The following is a 26,815-nucleotide window of genomic DNA, read 5'->3' as shown; positions in this document are numbered from 1 at the left end:
ATGAGCTGGAAAACTGGGTTAAGATGGAATGTCTTGCCCCCAGTCACCATCTGTGTATAGGAAAACAGTTTTCATGCCTACTACATCGGTTTTGATGGATCTATTTGAAAGGAGGATGGACAATAGTTAAAAATTTTGGCTTATTATAATAAACTTGTTTCTCCACTAAGTAGTGTCAGCTTTAGTAGATGGGTCAGTCCAATAAAGATGGTTGCCAGAGCAAATATCTCGAATTTCCCACTATTGATTTCTCTAGTGTATTAACACTGTGGAGAAATTTCAAATGGAATTTATGGAGCCTGAAAGGGTTCTTGAACTTCTAATTGTTCCTCCCCTACTTCTTTATAGTTTTGGTTAAAGTTTATATTTTTGACTCTTAAACTGATGATTTGACATTGTTCATGCTAAAAGTAGATGTTCTAGAATGTGTAATATGGAATGAAGCATCAGTTACATGTTTATATTATCTTCAAGGTACAGTAGTTGAATGTCTTAGTTTAAAGATATGATCTGTATTCCAACAGCATTTTTCTTTTAATTTTCCATAAAGAATCCAATCAGATGAAGAGTGTCAAAAGGAGTCTACGAATGAGACACCAAGATGGCAGTTCCACTGTTGATTGAGAGGTTGAGGAAATGGACTAATGCATGAGTGCTGTGATATGTCTGTCCAAGAAAAGGATGTTAAAACATGGACTCTCGTGTTATTAAGCCAGAGAAGATCTGGGTTGTGATCATCCTATCAAAATGGACTTTGCACTTGAATTAATCAGGGGGCTGTATCAGTGACTATCCAATGATGGATCTGTTTGAGGAGTGGGTGGCAAAATTTTACTCTTGGGTTGTATATGCATAACAGGCAAATTCATTTGGTAAGAGATCTGTTGCTACCTTGCTACCCGTTTGGAGAAAATGTAATGTTTTTTTAAGTGACTTAATAAAAGGTTTTGGTTTCTTTCACACTTTGTGTTTGTCCTTTATGGCTGAATATTTAATTTTTTTTTTTATTGTGTTGATATTGAAGTGGGTTACATTTTGGGTTGATATTAAAGTGAGAACTACTTTAGCTGCTAAGCGCTTAAAGCAAGGTAAAATTTTGTCCTATACTTGATTTTAAAATGTGGTTTTCACTTGCAAATTATGTTCACTTTGCCATGACTTCCAATGATTTTTTTTTTTTTTTTTTTTTTACTGGTTCATTCAGGTGCTTAATGTTAGGGGTTTTTTCAGTACTTGGCCTATTGTCAGGGTCTTTCTGCTGAACTTTCTGAAGTTATTTTAAGATGGAATTGATACCGGTTGAAGGCTGGGCAAATATGATAATAAAGGAGTACTTGAATGTTTTGTGCAACTTTCCTAGGTATGCTTCTGTGGTTCTGTATGGGTACAGAAACTTTTCAACAGGTTTCCTGGACAACATGCTTCCTAAACAGTCTATTTGGTCTTAAAATTGTTCTGTACAAGTGTCCAATCTGTTTCATCGCCATTTAATGTAGACTTAGCTGTGTGAAACTGTATCATGTATTGATGAGAAATAATGGAGTTATTTTTGATATTGCTACAGATGATCTGTTAACCTTTACAAATGAATTTTTATATGGTTCTAATGTTCAGAAACCAATTTCCTTTCAAGTTTCTTGTGGATCAAATAGTTAAACTGTAGCCACCTTCCTGTGTGTGTTTCACCTGAAATTTATAGTTGTCTTTGTTTTATGCTGGAAGGCCAAGACCACAAACCTGGTGCTGACATAACATAGGTGTTTTCTTTTAACAACAAACAAACCCAAGCAAAGCCCCATTGTGTGTTTAACTGTTTGGCTTGCTCAGATTTCTTTGTAAATACCCATTTTTACCAATGAGGAATTGTTCATACGTATTTAATCCAGCCATTTTGATTGATACACACTTGCTCAGGTTTGGTTTTGCCATGTGTTATATGGTGGAATTGGATACTGGGAGCAACCTAAAGGGATCCCCATTTAGATGAGCGGATTTCCTTAGTGTTACCCAAAATTGCTTGGAATGGTCTTGCATTGTGTTTTTTAGTCCTTGTAGTTAAGGTGCAAGGGGTCTTCTGTAAATAATTAGTAAGATGAAATTCTTTAAAATGGACTGTGGCAACAGAGTGTTCCTACTCAAACTCCTTGATGTGGAAGGATGATGGGGTGTTGGAGGATGTGGATGGCAAGTGTGTGGAGGAGTTGATGGGTACTGTCTTGGTTCTACTGGTAGAAGTCTGTTTTCAGGCTGTTGGGGTGCTGTGCCATGGATGTCCCCACAGAAGCCCAAACTAGATCCTTACCCTCTACCCTCCCAGCAGTCCCTCAGTGTCTGATTTCACTGTTGTCTTGTGATGCTTACAAATACGCGAGATGTCCTTGCACTTAGAGTCTGTTGCTTGTGGGAAGACAACTGGTAGAGTACGAGCGGTTAGGGGATGCTTGGATCTCCTCCATTACATTCTCTCAATACTAGGATGTTGCGTTTGAGATGGTGCTTGGTTTCCAGTTCTACAGCTTGGCTACTATGCGGCTTTAAAATGAATTTGTTGTGTTAAAATCTGTTAACGAACATTAATGGGTTAAGAAAGTGAATTAGAAGTAACCCTTTTAGTGGTGTCAGACTTACTTTACAGTAGTATCTTTGCATAACTGATGAAAACTGTGTAGCTGTTGGATTTTTGTTGTTGGGGAAAACCACTAGGGAGGCGCTGTCGAGCTGGAGGGGGTTTTCAGCAATGCGGGGCTTTCTCAGGAGCGTGTGATGCTCTTGCCCCAAGCTTTAAGTTCAAGTGTTGGGTGGCAAATGGTGGAGCTGTTGTGTGGGGATACTGCCACTGAATTGAAAAAAAGCCACCCCTTGGGTGGGGTGAGCCCCAAGGTGGGTTGTTGCTGGCTGCATGGCTGCTAGCTCCACTTCCATTCTTTCAAAATGGCTTGTAAGAGCACCACTTCCTGTCCAGAGAGGAAGTAATTTTAGCCCAGGCACTGAAATATTTAGCAAATCTTTAAAACAAAAGGCACAAATTCCATTTCTTTCTGGTTTCAAAAGGGTGCCTGAGCCACATGGGGTTAAGGTGCCCCTTCAGCTGGGGTAGTTGGAAGAAGCCAGGGCTGTGGGGGTAGCAGGCACCCTTTAGGTGGAGGCTATCTCTTTTTTTGGTAGAAATGAAGGGGTGGGTCTATGGTACATCACCTGAGTTGTGGGGTAAATGTAGAGAGTGTCAATCAAAGGCAGAGCTCAGAGCTGGGAAGGAGCTCTAGATGGCGGCTGTGCCTTAGAGAGAGCGCGCTCAGCTCCGTGCCTTCCCCAACACTTTACGCAACTTTCCCTAACTTTCGGGCAGCCTCAGGGGGCCCCCACAGCCCCTTGCCTCTCCTAGGCACTAATCGGGGGCCGAGCGGACCTTTTTCGGGCAGAAAAGCAGCTTTTGAGGGCTCCCTTTTCGTGCCTTGCTGGAAAGAAGAAGCCGTGGAGAGAGCCCAGGTCGTTGTTTTTCCAGCTTAGAAGCCATGGCGTACCTCCATTTTTGTGCGCTCTCCTAATGAGCTTTTTCCCCCGGACATTTTTGTACTAATTATCGCTTCTTTTTGCTTTATCGGCAGCATATTTTTGGGATTAGAATATATATTTTTTTTCATTCTTTGAAATTCATATTTTATCATTATAACTAAATATTTTGGATCTAATGTTTTTCCACTACCCGAAACTAATATTGACTTGGTCCTGGCGGCGGTGCATGGATCAGGTAGGTGAGCAATTAATAATAATAATTTTTAGATTTCTGCTGTTTTGAGTACTTTGATTTTTGACCGATTTGAGCTGTATTGAGATGACGCAATAAGATACAGAGATTATTTGCATCCAGTGTTACTTTGGGAAAGTTTGCAGGATGCTCCTCTACTGTGTTTATTCTCAGATTTTTCTTTTAAAAACGATTATTTGTTTTAAATCTCCGTTTTGCCGTGTTGATCAGTGTTGTGTATTGTTATAACAATATCATTGCAGCGTCAGGACTTTGTTCCTGATAATGAAAGCCAGTGAAACGAACTGGGACCTTACCTTTCTTTCAACTTTTGACAGTAAATACCTGGGCACAGGACTTCAAAGCAAACAGACACCCCTGACCCCCTCTTAATATTTAAGAATAAAAAGATGATGAGAAATAAGGACAAAAGCCAAGGAGAGGAGGGTTCAGTCCACAGCAATGCATCGAGGTATGATCTATCAACTTTCTTTTTTTTTTTTTTTTTTTAAAAACCTGTGAATACCCTGTTTACTTTGACAGCCTTGGGTTACTGTCAGTGCTTAATACAAAACATTTTACTGATTTTGCTTCCTTTTTAAGGAATGACCTTGAGATTGTTAGCATGCCACACCCTAATTTTTTTTGGTAGCAATTTCTGAAAGTTGTGTTGCGACTTAAGGGCCCATGTCATAGTCAAAAGGTACTGTACCTTTATTCAAGGGAGCCCTTTCCTCTTTATTATGTTTTTCCAGCTTTTGAATTTCAGTTTTTAGTTTTTTTGTGCTGTGAAAAATGACCTTGTCGGTTTAGCCATTGCTGCATTGCACCATTTTACATACAAGGCAAATTTTTCTTTGAAGAATCTCAGAAGTCTAAACTTTAACTGAGGGCCATACAGAAGCCTGGTGTAGTAGTAAATTATAGTAAATAGACACAAGAAAAAGTTACATGAATGAAAAAAAGCTCATTTTAAAATATAAACTGGAAAGTGCCTGTTTATGTGATACCCCTTACTTCAAATTTTACTTGAGCTTGTAGAACTTTGGTACTGTTTAGGTATTTTAGAATATTTTTTTACAATTTAACCAGACTTTCTCCTGCTTGTGATACCATTTTGTACCATAAAATACACACTGGGACTGTTAACAAGAGACTACAAATGCTTTGCTTGTTTGTTTAATGTATTTTTGCTCAGAGTGTTTTTATTTACTTTTGTTGAAGAATGAGATTCTTCACAGATTTTTCTAAACTTAACCGTGATGTGGGAAAAGCATGAAATACTGGAAATGTTTGTTCGCTAGGAATGCAGAAGTATAATTACTGAATTGCTCATTTTGTATTTAAGGGGTCGGCTTTTTAAAAAATTGGAAATGAAACTGCGTTTTTGTTTCCTAGTTTGTAAATATACTTGAGTTCTGCATTTTGTTAATTTCAATTGAATTGTGGCCTGTTTACTTTCCTCTAGTGTTGTCTTCAGTATTTTTAACCAACATTAATAAAAAAGAATTCTGAACTGTCTGTTGTATCACATGTGCTCTGTGATGTTTGCAGGTGTTTGATTAGTATTCTTGATGTCCAGTATTTAACCTTCCTTAAACACACAAACTTGAAATACTGTGGGAATATATATATATATACATATATATATAAAAAATCAAATTACTGTAACCTTCTAGCATAAACTCGGATGGTATTCTGGATGTATTAAAATTGCAGTCAAATTTTAAATCTTAAAATGGATATGGGTAAGTTTGTTTAATTTGAAATTATTATTAACTAAATGAGCCCCAGGGACTGTTGAAGCATTACATATAGCACCTATCCAGAGCTTTTATAACAATGCAGTCTAAAAACACATCAGAATTTCAAACTGTGCTACCTTTATATTACTGTAAATACTGCACACGAAATATTGCTTAAAAAGTCAATTTTCAAAAATATTACTTACGATTCAGCTTGTCTAAGTCTTTATGCTTTTTTGAAAGTGCAGATTACCAGCAAGAGCAATAATAGATATCATTTGTTCAGGAAATCTAAATTAAGGTATTTTGTCGGTGTTAGAAGTATTATGCTAAATAGGAGATTAAATTGGAGTCATCTCACAGTAGTTCCACAGGAAGAAGACCTTTGGGGTTTTTTGGCCTTAGGGGTATTGTATTTGCATAGTGTCTCATGTGTGCTTTTGGTGTTTTCATTGAAAGGTTATTTATCATAATTGATCAATTTACATGTAACACCTGTTGTTTGAGGCTACCGTTCTCCCCCTTCACAGTTTTTTTTTTTTTCTCAGAATAAACTTACTGTGGGTAACATCCATTCACCTGAAGTGTGGGAACAATTGAGCACAGGATATTTGTAAGTGAGCCCTGTTGAGCTTATTTCTGAGCTGTGAGTCAGCTGAATGTCGTAAAATGGGCTTTACTTCCTGAGGTTGACTTGAAGTTGTAGGGGAAATGATTTCTAGGAAGCAAAGCCACCACTTTGCTTTACTGTAGCCCAGAAGTGCATTGATGGCTGCACTTCAAGTGCTGCTGGCCAGCTTTCTCCCCGGTTCTGAGACCAGCTCATCATCCATGGAAATACGTGAAGTACCATTACATAAACCCTGGTGGGAGGCCTGGGTGGTGGAGATGGGTGGAAAAGGTAGATATGGCTGGTGCCGATCACCTGGGCTGGAGAATCCAAAATGCAGGACTAGAGAAAGGTGGCAAAGCAGAAGAAAGTACAATTCTTATATACTTTAGTGTCCTAACTGGGGAATATGTTTTGGAATGACTCTTACCTTTCCAGTCCTAAGGAAACACAAAGGCATATGCTGAATAAACAAAAATACCTGAGAATTGTCCCAAAACAGATTATTGTTACTGGGAAATGAAGTGGTGTTAACTCTGTACAGTTTGTAAGCTGAGGGGTGTACTTAGTGCCTTTGTTGATGAATGGCAACACCTGTCCTTTGTGTATTGACAGTAAATCTTAACAAACTTCAAGCTGATTGATTTCATGCAACTTTCTCCACCTAGGATAAAAGTTGGTATGCTGCAGTTGCTAATAACTACCACCTGTGTATCTGGGACTTGCATTAAATAATTGAACGAAATCCTGGTGTGTTTTCTAGCATCTTCTGTGCTGCGTTTCTGAAAGGCAGGTGGTATGAGAGGGTACGTCTGGGGTGGAACCCTACCTAATGTGAACTTCAGAGGCGAGAGGCAGGCTGGGGTCCCCTGAAGTCCAGGAGTGAATTTTGTAGGGGATAGCAAGTAACACACAGTGGATACGTTGCTCTTCTTTTCCTTTGGCCTCCATCTGTTGCAGTTGCTCTTGTACCTCCTTAATTACCCTGGTGTGGGAACAGTTTCTGGTACAGAAGCTGCAGGGCTGAACAAACCCTGTATCCAGCTCTTGGCTTCTCTAACACTAAAACATCATTTTGGGGGGATAAAAAAAATAGACTGTGGTGGATTAGCTCCTGGACTGTTTTCTGTTCAGAGAGCTGGAAGTCTGAGGTCTGAAATGGCGGGGGTTTTTTGCTCAGTGGCTACTTTACAGAGGCAGAGTGCTCTGCAGCGTGTGCTGCAGCCTTCGCAGAGCAGAACACCCTCGTTTTACGTGGCAGCCATTTTATGAAGATGTAGTTACATACGAAAGAGGATTTGGGGGGGGGAGGGAGGAAGGAATCAAAAACGTTAAACAAAAATTGCCCTCCCTGGCTGCCGATAAAAGCGGAGGGCATCCCTTTCTTCTTCTGGTAGCGCTCTGGAAGCCCCGATTCCCCATGAAAGGAGAGGGGAAGGCTGCACCGCCTGGCATTTTGGTGTGGGTCCAGTTCAGTCACAAAATGGCTGTTCCTTTGTGCCGCATAGCTGACAGACATACTGCATTGCACTGTGTGTACTCTAAAAAACAGCAGGAAGTTGCTGGTGGGGAGTTCAAAGGCCATCTTGTGCTCGCTGGGGACGGGGATTGGCTGCGCTCGCTTGGTAACAGGCGGGCGGTGGCGGCGGCTCTTGCGGAGGCAGAGCTGTGCCTGCGCGTGATGGCTGCGCACGCCGCGCCGCCTCTCCCCCGCCAGCCCCGGGCTCTGCTGGGCCGAACTGGGCCGAACTGGGCCGTACTGGGCTGAACTGGGCCATACTGGGCTGAACTGGGCCATACTGGGCTGAACTGGGCCGAACTGGGAGCGTGGCTGTGGAGCGTGCAGCTGCCGCTGCCTCCCCTCACTTCCTCTCATCTGGCGGGCACAGGCTTTTTTTCTTTCCTTTTTTTTTTTTTTTTTTTTTTTTTTTTTAATGGTGGAGGCTATTTTGAGAAGCAAGTGACTTGAAAAGGAGTAGAGTTATTTTTGGTGTGGCATTATTTTTTTTTCCCCCCTATTTTTTTTTTTTTTTTTTAACTTGAAAAGGAATTGCAGAAGATTATAGTATTCCTGGAACATCTGGCACTTTTTACAGCATTATGGCTTGCAGCATCCGTAAATCACTAAAACTCATTCTTGCTTTCAATGTGAATTTTGCAGCTGATTTTCTTTGAGCATAGTGGAAACATTAAACACATTTATTAGAATGCTTCCAACTACGGGTTTCAACTTTTCATCTGGGCTGGGGGTTTATTTTTTTAGCTGTTGTGACCATTGTGTATGTACCTAGTCTTTCAGTTTCATTTGCACTGCTGGATTCTTTAAGAAGGATTTTTTTTTCCCTCCTTTTTAAGCTTTAACCCTTTATGAAACTGGAGGCTTTTTTGAAAAGGGAAAAATGCTTGATCAGTGCAGGACACAAAAGGAATAATGTGCAAGGAATTCATATGAATAATGATGTAATCTGTGTGCAGCACAAAGGAGATTGTTCTTGTTTTGCTTTGTTACTTCTGTTTCGCATTACCCTCTCAAAGGAAATGTCTCATCTAATTACAAATGCACAGTTCTGAGACTTTCAACTTCTCTGTTTCCTGTTTTGTGATTGCTGCCAGGAATGGGTACAATATATACAATGCTATAAAAAAGCCGCACCAACTGCAAGAAGCTACATTTAGCTGAAATTTAATCTTGTATGGATTGTTCTTTTTAGCTAAACATCTTAAGCTCATTAATCAAATTTCATGTTCTCTAAATGCGTGACTGTTTTGCTGAATAAAAATGGAAAAATGGGAATAAAAAGCTCACCTGGTTAATGCTGTAACCCTGCAGAAAATACTTCTGTGGCACAGAGCGTGTGCTGCTGCCGGGGCATAGCTATACTTGTGTGCACGTGCACGCACACATGCTCGCACACCACTCCTGCCCAAATTTATTAGTGCCTTCAGCCAAGAGAAGTTGACGTGGCTGAGATTGTAGATTAGAGCCTCTTCTGCTTTCTGTTGGTTTGATGTTTCACCTGCTGTACTTTGAGGGCAACAGTTACCCTTATCTGCACCTTCCCCCATTTCCTATGTGAGCTGAAGCTGAGCTCTCCCAGGGCTCAGGGAGAAATAATGTGTTGCAGTGCCACAGGGTCATACCCCGACCGCTCGTAGGGGATGGCACTTCTGAGAATGTGGGATCTCACATGTGTGTCTTGGCATCAGTGTGGCTGTCTGCATTCGGGCTACAATAACCACACTTGCATTTGCACCGGTACAAACATTTGCCCTATTAACTTCGTATTAGATCTTTGAGAAGGTTCAAAGGGAGGGCCAGGAAGGCAGTAGTGTTTAATTTCTCAAACTCAGAACAGAGGGAAGTCAGTTCCCATCTTTGTTTTCATGTTTCACGCTCATCTCAAAGTTGTTCGTATGATTAGCAGGTTACTGAGTTGCTAAGCTGGTGTCTGAGGAATTTTTTTATTGGCATGTCTCTTTATTTTTCAGGCTTATCACTGCTAGTTTTAAGAGCAGATGAGGGTACCAGTGGCAGATGCAATGAGACTATCCCCGTGGTTAAGTACCTGGGACTGTGAGCTGGAGTGTAGGGACTGAACTGAAGCTTCTGATGCCATGGCCTTGCTGCTTTTGAACTCAAGACAGCTAAAGTAAACCTAGTTTGGGTGGGTTTGTCAGTTTGTGCTGAAATCATGTCTCCTGATACATAACCTGGAGGTGTGTATATCCACTGTATCTTGTCTTTTTGTTGCAGACAACAGTTCCAGCAGGAATTGCAATGTTAAATTAGACTGTTAATTTCTGAAGATGGAGAAGCGCTTCTAAGTCTCCCATTGCCCCTAGCTGAAATCCAGCTCAGGAAGGTGGTGATAATGGATGGAGAAAGATTCTGTTCTGCATTATCTCTCCTCTCCTTCAAGGAAAATAAATACAAACAGAATGGCACTGGGGAAGGGGATGGCCTGGATTACCATAATTAGATATAACCAGCCTTCTAGCAAAGAATGTGCTATTCTAGTGACATGGCATCTTACATAAATTTTTCTGGTGTGTTTTTATTAAAAGACGTGTGTTGAAATGCCATTTGAAGATGCTCTTTCAACAGGTGGTGGTGTGCTTGTAAAGTCTGTCTTTATATCCTGTAAAGGATCCTTGAAATGAAAGCAAAGACGGCTAGATGAAAAATTCACATCTAGTGACTTGCAGTGAAGCTTTTGTAAGTCCGTCAGGCTGCTAACGCCTCCTTTTCTTGGAGAGAGGGAGTGTCTTTTGGATGTAATCAGCAAAATGTTGACAAGTCTTTCCAAATGTGCAGTAGCTCTTACTACATCACTGCTTGTGCAGCACTGGTGTTAAATTATAATTTTCACTATACAGCTTGCTATATATTTAGCTGTGGCCTGAGATAATCTATGCTGCAGTATATGTGTTTTTCTGGTCTTGACTTCTAAGGCTAAAAAAAATAAAAATTTGAAAGAGTGATCTCAGATTCCCTTCTGGTATTGTGCTGGTAACACTCGTATGGCGTTTCATCTTGGCAGGGCTTCTGTGGGGTGTGCTTGCCAAGCACCAAGTGCTTCACAGACGGGATGCTGAAGGCTTCATTGCTCACAAACCTTTACCCCAGCTATGAGCAAGAGTGTTGCAATGTCACGGATCCACTGACTCCAGAACACCTGGCTCCTTAGGAAAAACTCGTGTTGTAACTATTTCTGTTTCTTGCAAGTTTTATTGCTAGGTATAGATGGCTTAATAGAATTGCTAATATATTAATTGTGGGAGTAATTTACATCTCTTTCATGGGGAGGAACCTCTGCTCTTAACTACATAGTTGTTACCAGTTGAGAGCTTTGAATGCCATGTGCTGTCTGTAAAAGGAGGCTTAATGATGAACCTTTCTCTTGGTTAAAAACAGCTTTTAAAAGTCACTTGGAATAAAACCCTCAGGCCAGGTCAGGCTTCCCTCTTTGGAACTGCAGGTCATCTGGAACTGGAAAGGAATTTGTCCACCTTCATGTTCTTATTAATGATTTTGGGTCCTAAATTTACATATTACTACATTTCTGCTAGGTCTTAAAGGAAGTTTGCAAATGCTAAGGGGGAAAAAACAGCCACCCTTTCTTTAGTAATTTAACCCAGAACTGCGTGTGCGCGCTCCAGTGTCGTGTCCCCCCTGCCCCCATGCATCCACATCATCCACACATCCCTACAAAAAGTGGGATGCTGCCAGTGTGCAGAGTTCCCTTTGTGCTGCTATTAGCTTTAGCCAGGCTGGCCCCTGCTGTGACAAAGCAGAAGCTGTGTCTGGGATGGCAGAGTTAACCCCTGCCTCCAGTCTTGGTCTTATGGGAAGGTTCTATGTCCCTTCCCTGGCGTGGGTGGGAGGAGATTATCAGCGGTGGGTGCTGCCAGGAGCCAGCCTGGGGTGTCCTATGGATGGTGAGCGTGGAGCACTGAAAGGCTCCACCACCTTCCTGGGCTGGGGGAGGGAGAGATGGGCCCTTTTCAAAACCCTGAGAACTGTGATTGTTCTTCCCTTTCTGTGCCCGAAAGAATGCTGCGTTTGGAGATTCTCAGTGGCACTCCTTAATCAAGCAGACAGGTTTTGACTCCTTCTGTCCCTGTGCTGTTTTTTCTTTTTTTCTTTATTTTTTCTTTTCCCATTAAACATCCCAAGCATTTTCAGCCCCTGGCTCAAAGATCCGAGATCAAGCCAGCTCTTCCAATCATGAATGAACCGCTCGTTTTGCTTGCTTATGCAAGCATAATGTGGTGTCTTTGTAGTGGAGGAAAAAAAAAAATCCCACTTTTGGAGAATACTTGGCATTCAGGATAGCCCAATGTGCTTTACAGGGAGCTGCAGCAGAGCAGTGAGGGATATATTTAGCTCACTGTGTGCTCAGGATTGCATTGCCTTTGGCATTTGGGAATCCTGTGCCGGGGCAAGTAGGGGTGGCCAGAATGTGTGTGAAGATTTCCCTCTGCCTCCTCCCCTTCTCCTCTGAGCCAGGCTGGAAACCTGCATAGCCCAATTCAGATGGTTATTTAGATAGGTACATGCTGAGTGCATAAATCCCTCAGTTGTCACAGTAGCACCATGGCTCTATTGTGCCTAGTGCTGTGCAAGTGTAATTAACACCCAACCTCTGCAAGCAGGGTTTGCAGTCGCATGTGGAAGAAGTGTATATTCGCCATGGTAACGCTTCTCACTTGCCTATTTAAGAAAAAAAGTTGCTGGTCACAAAATGAGGTTGGGGAAATATTGTTCTGGTTTTTTTGAAGGACATGTTTGCAGGGGCAGCCCTGTAGCCTTGGGAGTGTTTGTTGTACCACTTGAGTTGGCCAAATTATATTGTGAGTGCTGAGGCTTGCTTCTAAACAGTATGAAGAACTTGTCTGCGTTTAGTATATTCTAGTGTAAGTTCCTGCTTTGGGACAGACCATTGTTAGAAATATGTATTGCACATGGGTACGGATAGTGGAGTAGCAGGAATATTTTTCTTCCGCTCCCCCATTTTCACTTTGCCTGCAGGAAATAAGTTGGGAAAGGCTCGTTCACCGACTGACCCTTCTCAACACTTATCACTCGGAAAATCTTTGCCTTGGCGGACAGGCAAGCACCAATCACTTTACAATAGGCTTCCAGAATAAAATAAAGGGAACTTAAAAAGCTAGGAATGAATTTATCTTCAGTATCACGGTTTGTGTCATTCACTTAGCTCTCCTGCGAGCTCCATGTGCTGTCTCTGGCTTTGGCTGCACTTACTATAGCATTTGCTCATGAGTTTTTTTCCACGGCAAGGGATAGATCCCATGAAGTTCTTAGTCCCTTGTGGTCCACATATTATCACTTCTTTATCAAATGTTATCTCCTCTTCATCAGATAATCTATAGCCAGAATCAGTCTTGTGTTTCTCTCCCTGGCTTGTCTAGCCTAGAGGTGAAATTTAATGTGGTTTGGTGCTTTACTACAGCTAGCGTGTGACTTGGGTGCATGCATCAACATTCACTAGTGCTTGTTTTTATTTGCAATCTATGTAGGCATTTATTGTATGTTTATATATAATAATTGGGAGGATTACATTTATGGATCAGAAACTCAAAGGAAATGTTTAACAACAACAGGGTATCCAGCTGAGTCAGCGCGTTAGCGTCTTCTGTAGTTTGTCACTGTCCCTTTGTGTGTACAACAGTTTGTGTGTAGGTTGCTTTAGGAAGACACATCTGTTTAAATAATTTTAAATTGGTGGCCTGCCTTGGTTTTGCTAATCTGTGCTTTGGAGTAAATCTAGGGCCGGTGCCAGCGGTGGATGGGTGAGGCTGGCAGCTGTTGCTGAAGAGCTGCAGGGGCCGAGAAGCCTCTTTGACTGGTGGAGCTGGATCTGACAGGTACGTCTGGTCTGGAGGAGACATCCCGCTCACTTCGGAGAGCCGCAGCTTGGCTGCCTGCTGCTGTGCTGTGGTTCATCAGTGCCACAAGGCAGCAGGTCCAGTGGGCTGACCTGCGGTTCCAGAGCACGACCCTGCTCACACGTGTTTGAAGGTTGCCATGGAATTGGAATGTTTGAGCCAGAGCGCAGGCAGTTGGCTGCGCTCTGCCAGAGAGGGATGTTGAGGACCCAGGGATGGCCTAACTGAGCAGCTGCCTTCCGTCTGCCCCCAAATTGGGGTCTTGCTTGCCCCTTTTCTCCTCTTCAACTTGTTTGTGCTGCCAGACGTAGTATACTGCTGTTGTTGCTGGTTCCTGAAAAGGTTTGGTCCTGGTTTTACTTCCTAAGCTGGCAGAGACCTATTTTGCTGTTTCTCTGGGCTAATCTTCTGATACGTTAACAAGTTGGAAGTGGCTCATGGAGAAGTCAGACCAGCAGCCCAGTCAGTGCTGGTATAAGCACGGGTGAGTACTAGGAACATGGGCTGTGGAGTGAGGATGGGTGGGAGAGGGGGGAGGGACTCTCTCCCAGCTGCTTGCCTTTGGCCTTTCCATGGCAGCGAGCCGAGATGTGGATGGACACCTGGGTGTCAGTTATCCACAGGACATGTGAAGCTGCATCCAACAATGCGTAAGGGTTAAGCATATGTTTGCCTGAGGGAAATAATAAATTTGGTTTCTGATATTATCCAGCCCTGGGAGTTTGTGCCAAGGACCTTCTTGAGCCTGCACGTGGTTGTTTTGCTGGTGCTGAGTCCCTTCTGAGCTCGCTGTTTGGATTCAAACTTGTTTAGATTCAAAATAATCACAATGACTTTTAAAGCTAGGAGGAGCTTGGCTTGTGGGAGGGTCTTGGGTCATTAATCCTCCTTTATCCCCTTGACTGAATTCAAGATCTGTCCATCAAAAGCCTAATTTTAAAGTTGAGCAGAATGGTCCCAGTTAGAGCCATTCCCTTTTCAGCTCTTACTTCCAGAAATGCGTATTGGGTCATTTTTTCAGCTTGTCTTGCACATTCTGGAAACATATCTACTGTTTGTACTTGTTGAGAGCTTATAAAATGTTTTGTTGCTGTTAGCAAAGATGATCCCCTATAAAATGAAGTCATATGTGAAATATTAAATGCTAAGGCTGGAGGCTTCAGGCACGCTGTAACTGCCTTGTAAAGTTAGATGCCTGATTGTAAAGGGTCTTATCGCTGCTGTTCAGCTACTTATTTCTTGGAAGGAATGTGTCCTTCTTGGTAATGGATGATTTGGTTTTCTTTCCCCTCAAGTCAGTAGCAGGCTCTTAATTAAAACAGAATTATAGCCTGAAGTGTTTCTTAGAAACCAGGGGAACATACTTGGCTGAGTCTTAGTAGATCTCAATTTTTATAGGAGTTTCTCACTTAAGGGAGTTACCAACGGTCCAACTGTCGCTTTCTTGATGTTCACATGTGTTTCTCTGCTGAATTTGGAGGAGTGTGGACTGGTTGAATCGTGATTTTTCGGACAATCAAATATAGCTTATTGCCCACTTACAGTTTAATTGCAAGTAGGCCTTGTTTGGATGTTAACTTAGGGGCATTAAAGCAGGACATATTCCAAAAATGGCTTCTGAAAAGAGGACTTAAATCTCTGGTTATGTACAGTGTAAGGCCTTACTTGACGTATAATATTGCTAATCCTTTATACTCTGTTGGCAGGTAGAAGTGCTTCCTGATTGTCTTGGTGATAGAAAGGATTATTTTATGGAATTAGCCTTTTCACTTCTTTTTTTACTCTATCCATGTAAAAATAAAGACAAGCACATATCCTTTTGCCTTGATAACAGATTGTTTATTAAAAAAATTTATTTGCAACAGCCTTCAAAAGGGACATACCACTTGTCTTCTACATTTCTTTCCTTAGTAGGGCAAGTGTGTGCATACCTGTACATGCAGATGTGTACATCATCTGTCTCTGTCGCTAGAGAAGTCACCCTCTTTTCACATGTTGAAAAAAAGAATTATAGTGTCCAGATAATGTGGATAAAGCACATGAATTATGGCTACTGGTGTGCAGAAAGGCTGTGTCCCTGTGCCCTTGAAATAAAGCTTAGGGCCTTGAGAAAGCTCCACAGTGGGAGGAGGCCAGTAATTACTGTTCTGCTTTTAAACAAATACTGCCAAAGCTGTCTGGCCTCAGTCTAGCCTGGGTGGTTATAATTTCTTCCAGCTATTGCTAATAAATCTCACTGAAGAAAAGCGTCTTCCTCTTTCGTGCATCCCCTGGAACATGGCATGCCAGCACAACTCAACCACAGCCCGATGTTGCCACTTCGTGTCGTGACAGTAGAGGTTTGGATGCCTCCATATCCCCTTCTTTTGTGGAGGTTGAGTCTCTGTCCCCGCAGGAGGCTCTGTGGGACGGTGTCCTGCTGAGCCCTGCCCGTGGAAGCCGGCTGTCCCCAGAGCTGCTGGAGTATGGTTTCCTTGAGTGGTGTGGCAATACTTCCTAATAAAATTCCTTTGGTTTTCACGAAAAAACCCTGGAACTCCGAAAATCCTTCAACAGAGAAGTTTCATCACTTGCTCCAAGTAGATTGGGTTGTGAAGTGATGTGTTTGGGCGGGACGTTGGGGGCCAGGTGTCAGCGGGTCTGTGAACGGGCTTGGTGAGAAGCCGTGCGGAGGGCGGCAGGGCGGCAGGCGAGCAGGGAGAGACGCGGTGGACAGTGCTGGCAGCGGGGTGTAGCAGGAGAGCGCAGCCGTGGCAGGCTGCGGTGGGGAAGAGGGGACTGGAAGTTGCAGAAAACACAGAGGAAGGGACAGGCAAGCGGCAGGGTATGGTGAGGTGGCTGTGGCGGATAGGAGTGGGATAGGCAGGAGCAACCGGCGGCCTGGAAGGGTGGTAATTCAACTTGATTTTCCAGCCCTGCTAGGAGGAAGTGATGCGATACCTCCGTCTCCTTCAAAACCAAGCTGGGACAATGAAACCATTGGTGGCAGCTCCCCCTCCACTTCTTGCTGAAAAGGCTCCGTTTCTGTTACTTCAGCCTTAGAAATTCTCGCTCGCCCCTGTTTCTTTTTGCCCTGCGCGTGCTACGCTCTTCCATTTTAGCACTTGGGATCAGCCCCAGCGCCGCAGCCGCCAACCGCAACGAAATCGCAAGATGGTGGAAGAGGGATGGCCGTGAAATGGCGGCGGGGAGCCTGGCTGCGAGCCCTGCGCCGGCGGGATTTCTGGAGCAGGTTCCTGCGGCGCTCGGCTGCCGCCCTCTGCCCGCTCCCTGGGAGGCGGCGGCCGGAGCCGAGCTGCGGCGCGGGGAGGCAGAGGCGGCAGCGCTGATGCACGAGCTGCTGGGGGCTGGGCCCGTTCCATTTCACAGAGATCCTCGGGGTTTTTTATTCGAGTGGAAAACTTATTTCTGTGGTGTACGTTAGCCCTGTTTGCACGTGGCTATACCTATGAGCAGTAGCTGAGTCTAGCGATCCCATCTCTGTAGCGCGTCTTGGTTTCTGTAGAATTGTATGTAATTGTACACATGCTTTTCCTCTTTTGTCCTTGTATTATTTCTTCCTTGATTTGAGAAATCTGAGCAGAGCCTTTGATGCATCTTGTCACTTCTATAGTTTTGTACAAAAGGAGAAAGATTAAAAAAATGTGGTTTTCCTCTACAAAATTTTCCTGACTCTTCTTTCATGATGTTACATCTGCAGTATGCCCTTAAATATTACAAAAGCATCTAGCTGCAGATTAAGAGCTGACTTGGTAAGAGATACTCCTTGTTCCAGAACTTTGTAGTATCGTTATTGCTGCGCTGCATTTTGGTTTGTGATAGAGTTGGATTTGTAATGCTGCCTTACTAGCATATATGTTATGTTGTAATGAGTTTTCAGTTTTCTTTAATTGGATTTTAAATGAGAAATCGATATTGGAGTGATTGGGCAAAGGTATTCTGGCCACCTAAAATGGTTTGGCCTCTCATTGTTTTGTTTGGTTAAGAGCCTGCATTTAAGTGAATATTCTGTATATTAACCCATTCTAATGTAAAGGGGAAAAAAGGCAAAATACACCTATTTGTTCTGCTCTCCCATTATTGGCTACTTGAGAAATGCAGTCTGCACAGCACTGGTGTAATCCTTTAAACAGGAACTGACCCAGCCAACATACATGCCTGTATAAGCTCCTTTCTGCTGTTCTGTTGCTGAATTTATTCTTTTTGCAAGAAACATCATATTTACTATGATATATAGTATTATGCGTACAATATTTGATGCTGGCCTCTTTCAGAAATTGGATGTCAGAATTTTGAACCACTGGCCGTACTAGGATGTCCTGGACAGCTGTGCTGGAGCAACTGCTTATCTTTAATATAGCAGGATGGTCTCTGTATGCTCTAGCTCCCACTGTACCTTACTCTTGCTCACTCTGACCGAGCCAGATCCTCCCAGTAGGATCTGTGCTGCTGGTATTGCTGTTGCTTCTCTTCATGGTACCACCGTTCTTTTTGGTCTGGTTGATGAGCTACTGGGAGATACTGGACAGTGATTTTTGAGGCCACACTCTCACCCATGTGTTCAATGCCTGTCCTGGGAAGGAATTGCTTCTGCTTCAGTATGCCAGTGCAGGGTGTCTGGGACTGCACGGTTCACACTTGCATTTAGGCTATTGCAAGCCTGTTGTTGTAGCTCGAACATGGCCCAGGTTTGCTTGCTGCATATTTCAAGCTGTGACAGTACAGTTAAAATGCAATTTCTTCTTTCTCTACCGTCAGTCACTCAGCATCTGAAGAAGCCTCTGGCTCTGACTCCGCAAGCCAGTCTGAAAGCGAGCAGGGCAGCGACTCAAACAGCAGCTCGGAGTCCTCTGAAAGTCAGTCTGAATCTGAAAGTGAATCAACGGGTTCGAAATCCCAGCAGACCCCTCCTGAAACCAAAGAAAAACCTGCCTCTAAGAAGGAAAGGATAGCAGATGTTAAAAAGGTATTGCCCCTGCTGCTCTGCGCAGCCGTGTTACCCCTGTACCCACCACCAAAGGGCAGACAGCAGGACCTTAACGAAGCTGTCTTCAACTTCCCGGCCACTTTGCACATTGACCAAACAGCCTCCGACCTCTGTGTCCCCAGGTCACTCGGCTCTTTGGTCTGTGTGCCTGTGCCCTTGCTGGTGTCATCCTTGTGAGCAGGAGCTTGTGTGTTTGATGGAACCAACCCTTTGGGCTCCGGATAGATAGTGGTGGGGCTGACTGGTGCGAATGAGGGGCAGTCGCCTGTCATCAGTACATGACCCTGTCATTTCATCCTTTCCCTTTGTCTTTCCACTCCTCTCTCCTGTCTCTCCCTCAGAAGTGCTAAAGCTTCCCTGTGGTATATAATCAGAATGCTTGTCTAGGATTTGGGCCACTTTGGTTTGTTTCCATCACTGTCTTCCTCTTTGAAAAAAGTAAAAAAAAAAAAAAAAAAAGAGGAGGGGAAAAAAGGCTATTTAACTTTTATTATTTATTGTGTCCAGAGTAGTGGTTTTCTGTTGTGTTCTTTTTCTGCAGCTTCCCAGCTACACCCTAGCAATACCCCCCTCAAATAGGCAAGTTTGCCCCTCCTCCTGTTGCTGCACAGGAAGAAAAGGGATTGCAGGTGTCTAATGCATGTGGTGTCCCTCTGGTTGTCGAGCACCTCCCCAGTGCAGAAGCTGTGCCTTGGATACCTGAGTATCAGCCTAGTGTGAGGTGAGAAAGAGGAGCCCGAATACGCATTCGGAGACAGGAACTCAGTGAACTGATTTTATGTGGAGGGAGGAAAATCAGGTTAGGTCAGGTTGGTTTGTTTGTTTGTTTGTGGTGTGTAACTATCCTGTTGTTGTCCTTAGCTGTGGTTTGCACTTTGCAGAGCTTGCTCATGAGATTGAGTTCTATGGAGAAAGTTGCTATGTATGTAAAGACTGAGCAGGAAGGGCGTGCTTTCAGCCTGTGCTCCCCACGTACCTGCAGGGGAGAAGTGAAGGATTTTGCTACCAGCTTCTCAGAAATCTCGAGGCTGCCAGCTCAGGTCCTGGCTAAATCTCCTGTGTTCAGACTGGCAAAGAAGGATGCATTTATAAAGCAGTTGTGGTAACACAATATTGAAATTTCTGTTTTATTGTTGATAAATGGGGACTGAAGGAAGTTTTATCTTCCTCTGTGCGCTTCTAAAAGCATGTCCCTAACAATAAACATTAAAATTATCCTATGAGGGAGCGCATCCATACACAGGGCGATAATTAGTATGGATGAAACATGAAAAGGTCAGGGCACCCTCTAATAAGAAAGCCTCTCCCTTCCTTAATTTCTCTGTTAATGGGTGTTTTCCTTAGCTAGGTCTAACCTAAGCATGTTGATACCTGTTCACCTTGAATAACCAATGCAATTAATTATTATATTATTGTTTATTTTGTATTTCTGTCTAGATACACCCATGAAGGTGAGGTTAATTTGCGTTAAGTGCTATTCAGATTTGTCATGGGAGTCAATCCCTCATGCAAAACCTGTGCCATTTAAAAGACGAAAAGACAAGTTCTTCAAACGATTTGAGGAGTATTTTGAGTTTTTCTTTCATGTGAATTTGCCTCTGTACTCGCATGCCCCACAGATACACACCTTTGCAATCTATCTTTTGCATTATTATCCCATTACTCCTTTAACAGTAGCAGAAAAAATTCTGGGCTGCAGCCTTGCATTCATCACGCTCTCAATCCCAAATCGCTGCTGCATCTGGCAGGGTATTTTGATTTCTTTTTCCTGCAAGTGGTTCACAGAGACATTTGGGGACTGGAGGGAGAGAGAAGCAGAAGAAGAATGAATAGATTTAGAAAACTGTAAGAGGATAAGCTCTGCTGAGGGAGAGAGGGATTGTGGGTGTAGGTGTTTGAGAGATGCTGGTGGTTTGTATCTGTCCTGTAAATCTTGTGGTGCCCTGTGTCACCAACACAGCTCTGCATTCATATCCCTCAGGACATCAGTCCTTGTGTTCCCCCTTCTCCTGTCCATCCAGCGAGAACAAATGCACGCTGTTACGCACAGTGTGTGAAACTTTTTAAGGCCTGGTTACAGCAAATAGAGCACAACCGTTCCCAGTAGTCGGCTCTGCACGTCCACGTGTCCTGCGCTGCCAAACCGCATTCGCATCAGTGCATTCAGGAGAGGCACCGGCAGCAGCACCGCAGTGCCTTGCCAAGGGACAGGGTGTCCCGGTCCGCCTGCCATCCAGGCTGGGCCACAGAATTCACTTTTGAAGTGGCTGCTGGCTGTGTCTTCTCACCGGGCTTGTCAGGCGGCTGATGGGGGTATTTTCTATGGAAAGGAATTGTGGTGGAACCTGTTAGTGACAGTGAATTGTCCTTTTGAGTTGGTAGGTCCATTCGTTCCAAGGGCAAGGTGTTGCCTCTTTACCTTCAGCACCGTTGCTTGCAGAGTATTGTGTATCTGTCTCAGCGTTCGATCCTTCAGCCTGAATGAGCTGGAGAGTAATTTGTACCCTGGTGGAAAGATGGACCACTGTAAAGATAACGCTGAGATAAAACATGCTGCTTTAGAGTGTTACCAGATACCCCAAAATAATCATAATCCTTTTCAGCCAGTTTTTTAAAGTGTCCATCTACTGGTTGCTAATTCTGTAATGGTTTTATGTTGATTTATTTTTAAAACATTCACCATCAAACTTCTAAAATGTCAGAAATAACTGGGGTGAAGCAGGCCTTCTGATGGTCTGTTTATTTTGCAGATGTGGGAAGAATATCCTGATGTTTATGGGGTTAGGAGGTCAAACCGAAGCAGACAAGAACCATCGCGATTTAATATAAAAGATGAGGTAAGGAAAAAAAAAAAAAAAAAAAAAGAGGGATTACTGAACATACAAAACCAACCAAACCCAAAGAGCAAAGTCAGGTCTCGTTTGCATTGCCTTGTAAACACCGAGTCCTAGCTTGGTGCGTGGATGTTGGAGCTCACAGTTAAGGTCCCAGTCCTGCAGTTGGATCCTCTTGGCCTGAGACCTCTGGAGTCAGCGGGACCCTGCGTGGGCTGAGAGCTGCATGCACTGATCTGATTGCTGGAATGGGGCGTAACGCAAGTCATGCTCTGCTGTAGAAACGTCCTGGAGAGAATGAGTCTGTGTAAAAAGAAAAAAAAAAAAAAAAACAAAAACAAAACCACAACAACAACAAACAAAAACAAACAAAAAAAAAACATAAAAAAAAGCCCAAAACCAAACAAAAAACAACAAACCAAAAAACCCAACCAAAACAAAACACAACACAAATCCAACCAGGAATAAAGGAAGCTTCCCAGAAATACCTCATAACAAAACAGTCATTGTTGCCCATCCTGGAATGGCTCACGCTGGATAAATGCATTTGTGTGTGTTCAGCTTTACAAACTGTCACTTTTCTTTGGTTGAATATTGGGGAATCTTTTGTGCTTCAGTTGGAGATGATGGTGGTCAGAGCCTGACAGAAATACGTTCTAATTGACCTTCTTTCAGAACACTGTGTTGTTTTTTTTTCTGAAGAATTAGATGCAAATGAAGGTGGCAGCTAGCAAGCTTTCTGCATAGGCTTTTCATCTGCAGGTCTTCAGGAAGGTTGAGAGCTATAGCACAGAGGAATGAAAACCAGGGAGAGGCTTAGACCGAAAGTAAAGCTCGGGGCTTAGACTAGCTACAGAAACATGCACTTGGGAATCTGGAGATAAGTAGCCAGATTTTCATCAGAGCAGGCGCCCGGTGATGCGCTCGGATGGTCAGGCTGTTTGTGCTTTGCCACCAAAATGCACATTCGGATGCTCGAGGGGTCCAAGTCACGCAGGGAACGCAGGTCTCCGGCTCCTTGCTCTGTTGCGTTATTACTGAGCCTTGCAGCACCCCCAGTGCCACCACCTGCCCCCCCAGACTCTTGTGCTGGATGTCCCACATAGCAGCAGGTTAGGAAGGAGCTTGGGGCCCATCATTGACTTAGCTTTTGTTTTCCTTTTCAAGTTCGGCAAAGCCCAGGCTCGCTGGCCGCCTCTCTGTGCGATGCCCCGGCATGCACTGTGCTGGCGATGTCACACCCACCACAGACCTCCGCTGCAGACCCGAGTGCCCTCTTAGGGGCTCAGGTAAGTCCCATCTTTTTTTGTTTTACAATATTACGTGGTTTTGCAAATGTTGTTTTCTTTTCCGATATCTTTATTTCCTACTACTTAAGGTACGATAAAGTTTTTAAAAAAATAAAAAAATCCAAGATGTAAAAACTTTGCTATACCACAAAATATTGTAAAAAAAAAAAAAAAAGTCCTCCAAATGACCCCACTGCTACCTCGGTGAAACGGAAAGCCGAAATTCACAAAATTGGACCACCCCCTTCCCCTTTCTCCCCCCAGAGCAACACTGACTGGTCCCCATAGGGCAACTCCCATCTGCAGCAGAGTCCGATGGAGGGTGTGACGTGTCAGGAGCACAGTGCTGGGGCCTCACAAAGAGCAGGAGGTGATGGAAAGTCTTGCTTTTGGAAGATCTAAACACCAAGAGGGAGGAAATAGCGTAGCTCGAGCCTGCATGGTGCTGAGCACTCCTTGCTGCTGCTGGAGCTGGCAGAAACCCAAGGCGCTTGACACCTCTTAAGATTGCTTTTTACCTTTACAGGGTTAAGCCTGTCGCCAGTGACCTGCTGTTGTCGCTTGCTGCTTGGGACTTCCAGCACAGTGTCTAGGAGCTTTTTATTGCCTTCTTCCCTAACGCTTCTCTGCAGCATTAGCAAACAGCATCGCCCAGGCAGCGTGGCAGGCTCAGAGCGCAGAACAAGAATCAGCTATCACACCTCCCCACGTGCTGCCCCGTGACTCACCCTGGTCGGGGGAGATGGCACGTAGGTGGAGGTGGCTCAGTTTTTGGGGCACTGTTCAATCACTAGTCTGTCTTCTGAGACCAGCAGTTTGGGCAGGGTTATTTCCGTGTTAGAAATGATTGTCTTCTGGGAACTGCCCGGAGGCCACCAGGCACTTCGTGTACGTGTCTGAGCTGCAGTCAGAGAGGGTGATAACTTGTGATCAATACTGAGGTGTGGGCTGAAAGATCAGGAAGTGAAAGTGCAGTTTTGCATAGGGGTACGGAGATGCTCAGAGGGCTGGGGCTGTCTCCAGGAATAAGAACACATGTGAGTTTTTTAGTAAAAACAGTACTTGCCCATACGTTTTCTTTGCAGTTAATAAATCAGTTTCAGGTTTCAGCCAGGGGAAGTGAGACATACGGAGCCAGGTGCCATTCAGAATGTTCTGGGACAGTTGAGAAATAAATGTGCCCGAAACAGACACAATCTTTTTACTATAAAAAGAATGGTTTGAGATTGGAGTTGGTAATAGATGGCACGGTGCATCTTTTCTGTGAGAGGCCACAAGTTCATGCACCAGAGGTGTTGCCAAAATACCGTTGGTTTTATTATTAAAAAAAAGAAAAATCTGCTCATTTACATTTTGATTAATGCTTTGCCTTATGTCTTTGCTGAAAGTTCAAATGCTGCTGGTGTTGCAGGGAGAGAGAAGTTCAGCAGATGTAAGAAAACTAACCTGGCGAGCTGAGATTCTCCGGCTTTTCTGGAGCACTAGAGCTTCGCCTCTGTTGAGCCTGAAATGAGCAAATCCTCACTTTGACTTTAGCCTGAAACATTCATTGCCTCTGTTTAAGCAGGTCTTCATATCTCCTAGTAGGCACCATGAGCTCGAGAGGCTCAGCTGGACCATGCCAATGGCCTTGAGTTCTACATTTCTCCTGCCCTGGGCTAGTGGCGAGGACACTTGTGGACAACCTGTAGGACCAGAACTTTAAAGCTGCTGCTGCATTGCTCTTTTTGGTGCTGTGTGTGCAGCAGCATTATGTTTTGTACAGTGTTGCTCCATGGCAGAATTAATCTAGTAGAAGTGTGCACACTTTATGTGCTGGGAGGGAGAAAGAATAAATTAGATGGGAGGCATCAGTGAGGCATGGAGAGGGAAGGCTGCTCCCTTCAGCTGGAGGTAGGGAAAGCAAACTGCAAGAGTCCAGTGCCTCGTCCAGTTGGTTAAGTACTGGTGCAGGAATAAGTTGGGCACGTTTGTAGCGTTTGGGAGGGAAAGGGGGAGCTAGGGAAGGCAAGTCACGTTCCCCTTGGCCACAGCAGCAGCACCCAGAGGGGCTGCCTGGGCCCAGCAGAGTTTGGCAGGGCTGGTACTCAGGCTCTGAGAGCAAGGCAATGTGTCCCCAGCACCTCTTGCTGGGCTGACAAAAGCCCTGGTGGGGACTGGAAACGGATTTTGTCAGCTTAGCTTGTGTCATTCAGGGAGGTGACGTTGTTAACGTGCAAGCTGCATGCAGTTTCCCACCTGGTCTGCTTCCTGGTGACGGTGGGTGGCAGGCTGGAGTACAGACGGGACCTCGGCTGCGCGCCCTGGACCTGGTGTGCTCCCAGCTCCCTGCTTGTCATCCGGGCTTCCTAAACTGAGGAGTTTACCACCAGCCAGAGCCTGTGGGTTGGCGTTGGTAACGGGGTGTTACAAGCACAAGCTCTGCGCTGCAGAGGTGTATATCTCACCCTTGGGCCGATTTGAGCAAGTCAGCGTACAGTTTTGCAGCTGGGTCCTGAAATGTGGATTGAAGCGGAATTAAGAGGTTGCTAAAATGTGCTTATGCTTTAAAAAAAAAAAAAAAAAAATTATTATTTCTGTATAAAATGGTAGAAAACAGCTTTCAGCCAGAGTCAGGATGCCAGGAGGAGTTGGTGAGAAGGAGACACGGGTCGGTGGTGGGCGAGGGAGCGAGGAGGAGAGGCTGAGTCACGGGCAGCTGCGCGCGGGGCTGCAGGCACGGCGCTTCCCCGCACTCGGGCTGGGAGGATGTGGGAGCACAAGGCAGGCAGATGACTCAGGCTGGGGACTGGCTGTGTCAGAGGAGATAGAGCTGAGCTTGACATGCATCCAAAAAAGACAATGGTGTCTTTGAAAAATGTAACTGAAGGCGGCTGAATTGCAGTAACAAGTTAAATTTTTCAAGGCAGGAAGAGATGAGGAAAAGACGAGTCTTTAAAAGCATCAGCTTTATAGAGAGAGCAACAGAAAAGGGGGAGAGTAGAGGCATTAGGAAAATGGACACTAGAAACTTGGAAAACGAGATTTTGGCAAAGAAGTGGAGTTAGTTTTAAAGAGCCAAGGGTTTTAGTTGGTTTTCTCCAAACCTGATCTTCTCTGACGCAGAGCAGAAGAAAAATCCACCTCTCTTTACTTGTCATTTGCCAAAAGACAGCAAAAAGTAAATGTGCACTGAGGGACAGCTCCCAGAAAACATGCCAAAATCAGAATGGCAAAGCAGCATGCTTCAGAAAGCGGATAAGAGATTAAAGGAGAAAAAGAAAATTGAGGTCTTTTAAACTTTGCTTGTCAAAACTGTAATCTGTGGAATGCTTGGCTTATGTTGCAAGGGTAGGTAGGGCTCTCCGCGGTGTTTGTCAGTCACTTGCTTCCTGGATTCTTGGTAAATGAGACAGGGATTTCGTGCAGGGCTGTCAAACAGGTGGATGAATAGGCATCCATAGTAAGATATGGTGCAAAAGGTGTTATTGTGTCACGTAAATGTGACAAGCTTTTGGTCTACCGTGGCATCCAGTATTTCAGTATATTTTAATGGAAACACTGATGCAAGTGAGAGGGTGGAAGGGAAGCTGGAAAATGTAAATAAAGGATGCAGAAAGCAATCTGAGGGGTTGGGCCATGGCCCTCCAGAGCCTCGATTTTTTTCATGTTGCAGCTGACATTGTATTACAAAATTCTTGTGTGAGCAGCTCTTGGTTGTTAAGCTTTGCTAGCTGTATCTGGGAGGGTGGTGGGCATATCAGGAGATACAAACTGAGGTACCTGTGGTGATGGACACCTACAGCTAAAGCTGAATACTGCGGCAAAAAGCAGTGTGAAGTGGAGGATTTCCAATAAGCATGTAGAGCAAGCAGTCTTGGAGGCTACTTTCTATCATTTTAACACTCCTTGAGAAATCTTACACTGGCTTCTTCAGTTTTCTTCCTGCTGATTTGTATTTTCTGGGGCAAGTGTATACAGTGAAGTCATCTGTTGGTTGAGGGGTGTTATTTGTGTGGTAATTTGATTTTATGGTTGACTTGTTTATACAAAAATGGGGTTGTGTACAACCAGCCTAAAGACTTTTTTTTTAGTTATCTTGGTCTGTAGGAGTTAATGACGCCCACATTTAAAATAGTACAGCAAGTAGTTAGAATATCTCTAGATATATTTAGCCAGAGAGACTTCACTGGTGGAGACTGGAGAGTTAGGAGGA

General features: G+C 44.1%; 1 protein-coding gene across 5 annotated transcripts in view; it reads left to right on the top strand.

The window, feature by feature from the left end:
* CHD2 (chromodomain helicase DNA binding protein 2) overlaps positions 1–26,815 on the top strand; it is a 98,410-nt gene that overhangs the window by 37,941 nt on the left and 33,654 nt on the right. The window contains exons 1-4 of one of the 5 annotated variants that reach the window (XM_032994343.2): positions 1,236–3,748; positions 4,084–4,217; positions 18,269–18,476; positions 21,248–21,334. In XM_032994343.2, coding sequence (XP_032850234.1) covers positions 4,156–4,217; positions 18,269–18,476; positions 21,248–21,334 — 357 coding nt within the window. In that variant the 5' untranslated portion in view covers positions 1,236–3,748; positions 4,084–4,155. Of the gene's footprint in view, positions 1–1,235; positions 3,749–4,083; positions 4,218–18,268; positions 18,477–18,500; positions 19,219–21,247; positions 21,335–22,498; positions 22,621–26,815 lie in introns of those variants that run through there. The other 4 variants (XM_032994344.2, XM_032994345.2, XM_042803809.1 and 1 more) reach the window with 4 other exon arrangements.

This window comes from Tyto alba, unplaced genomic scaffold (assembly GCF_018691265.1).
Source record: "Tyto alba isolate M040663 unplaced genomic scaffold, T.alba_DEE_v4.0 Super-Scaffold_41, whole genome shotgun sequence".
NCBI lineage: Eukaryota > Metazoa > Chordata > Aves > Strigiformes > Tytonidae > Tyto > Tyto alba.
This window is presented reverse-complemented; position numbering and strand designations above follow the sequence as displayed.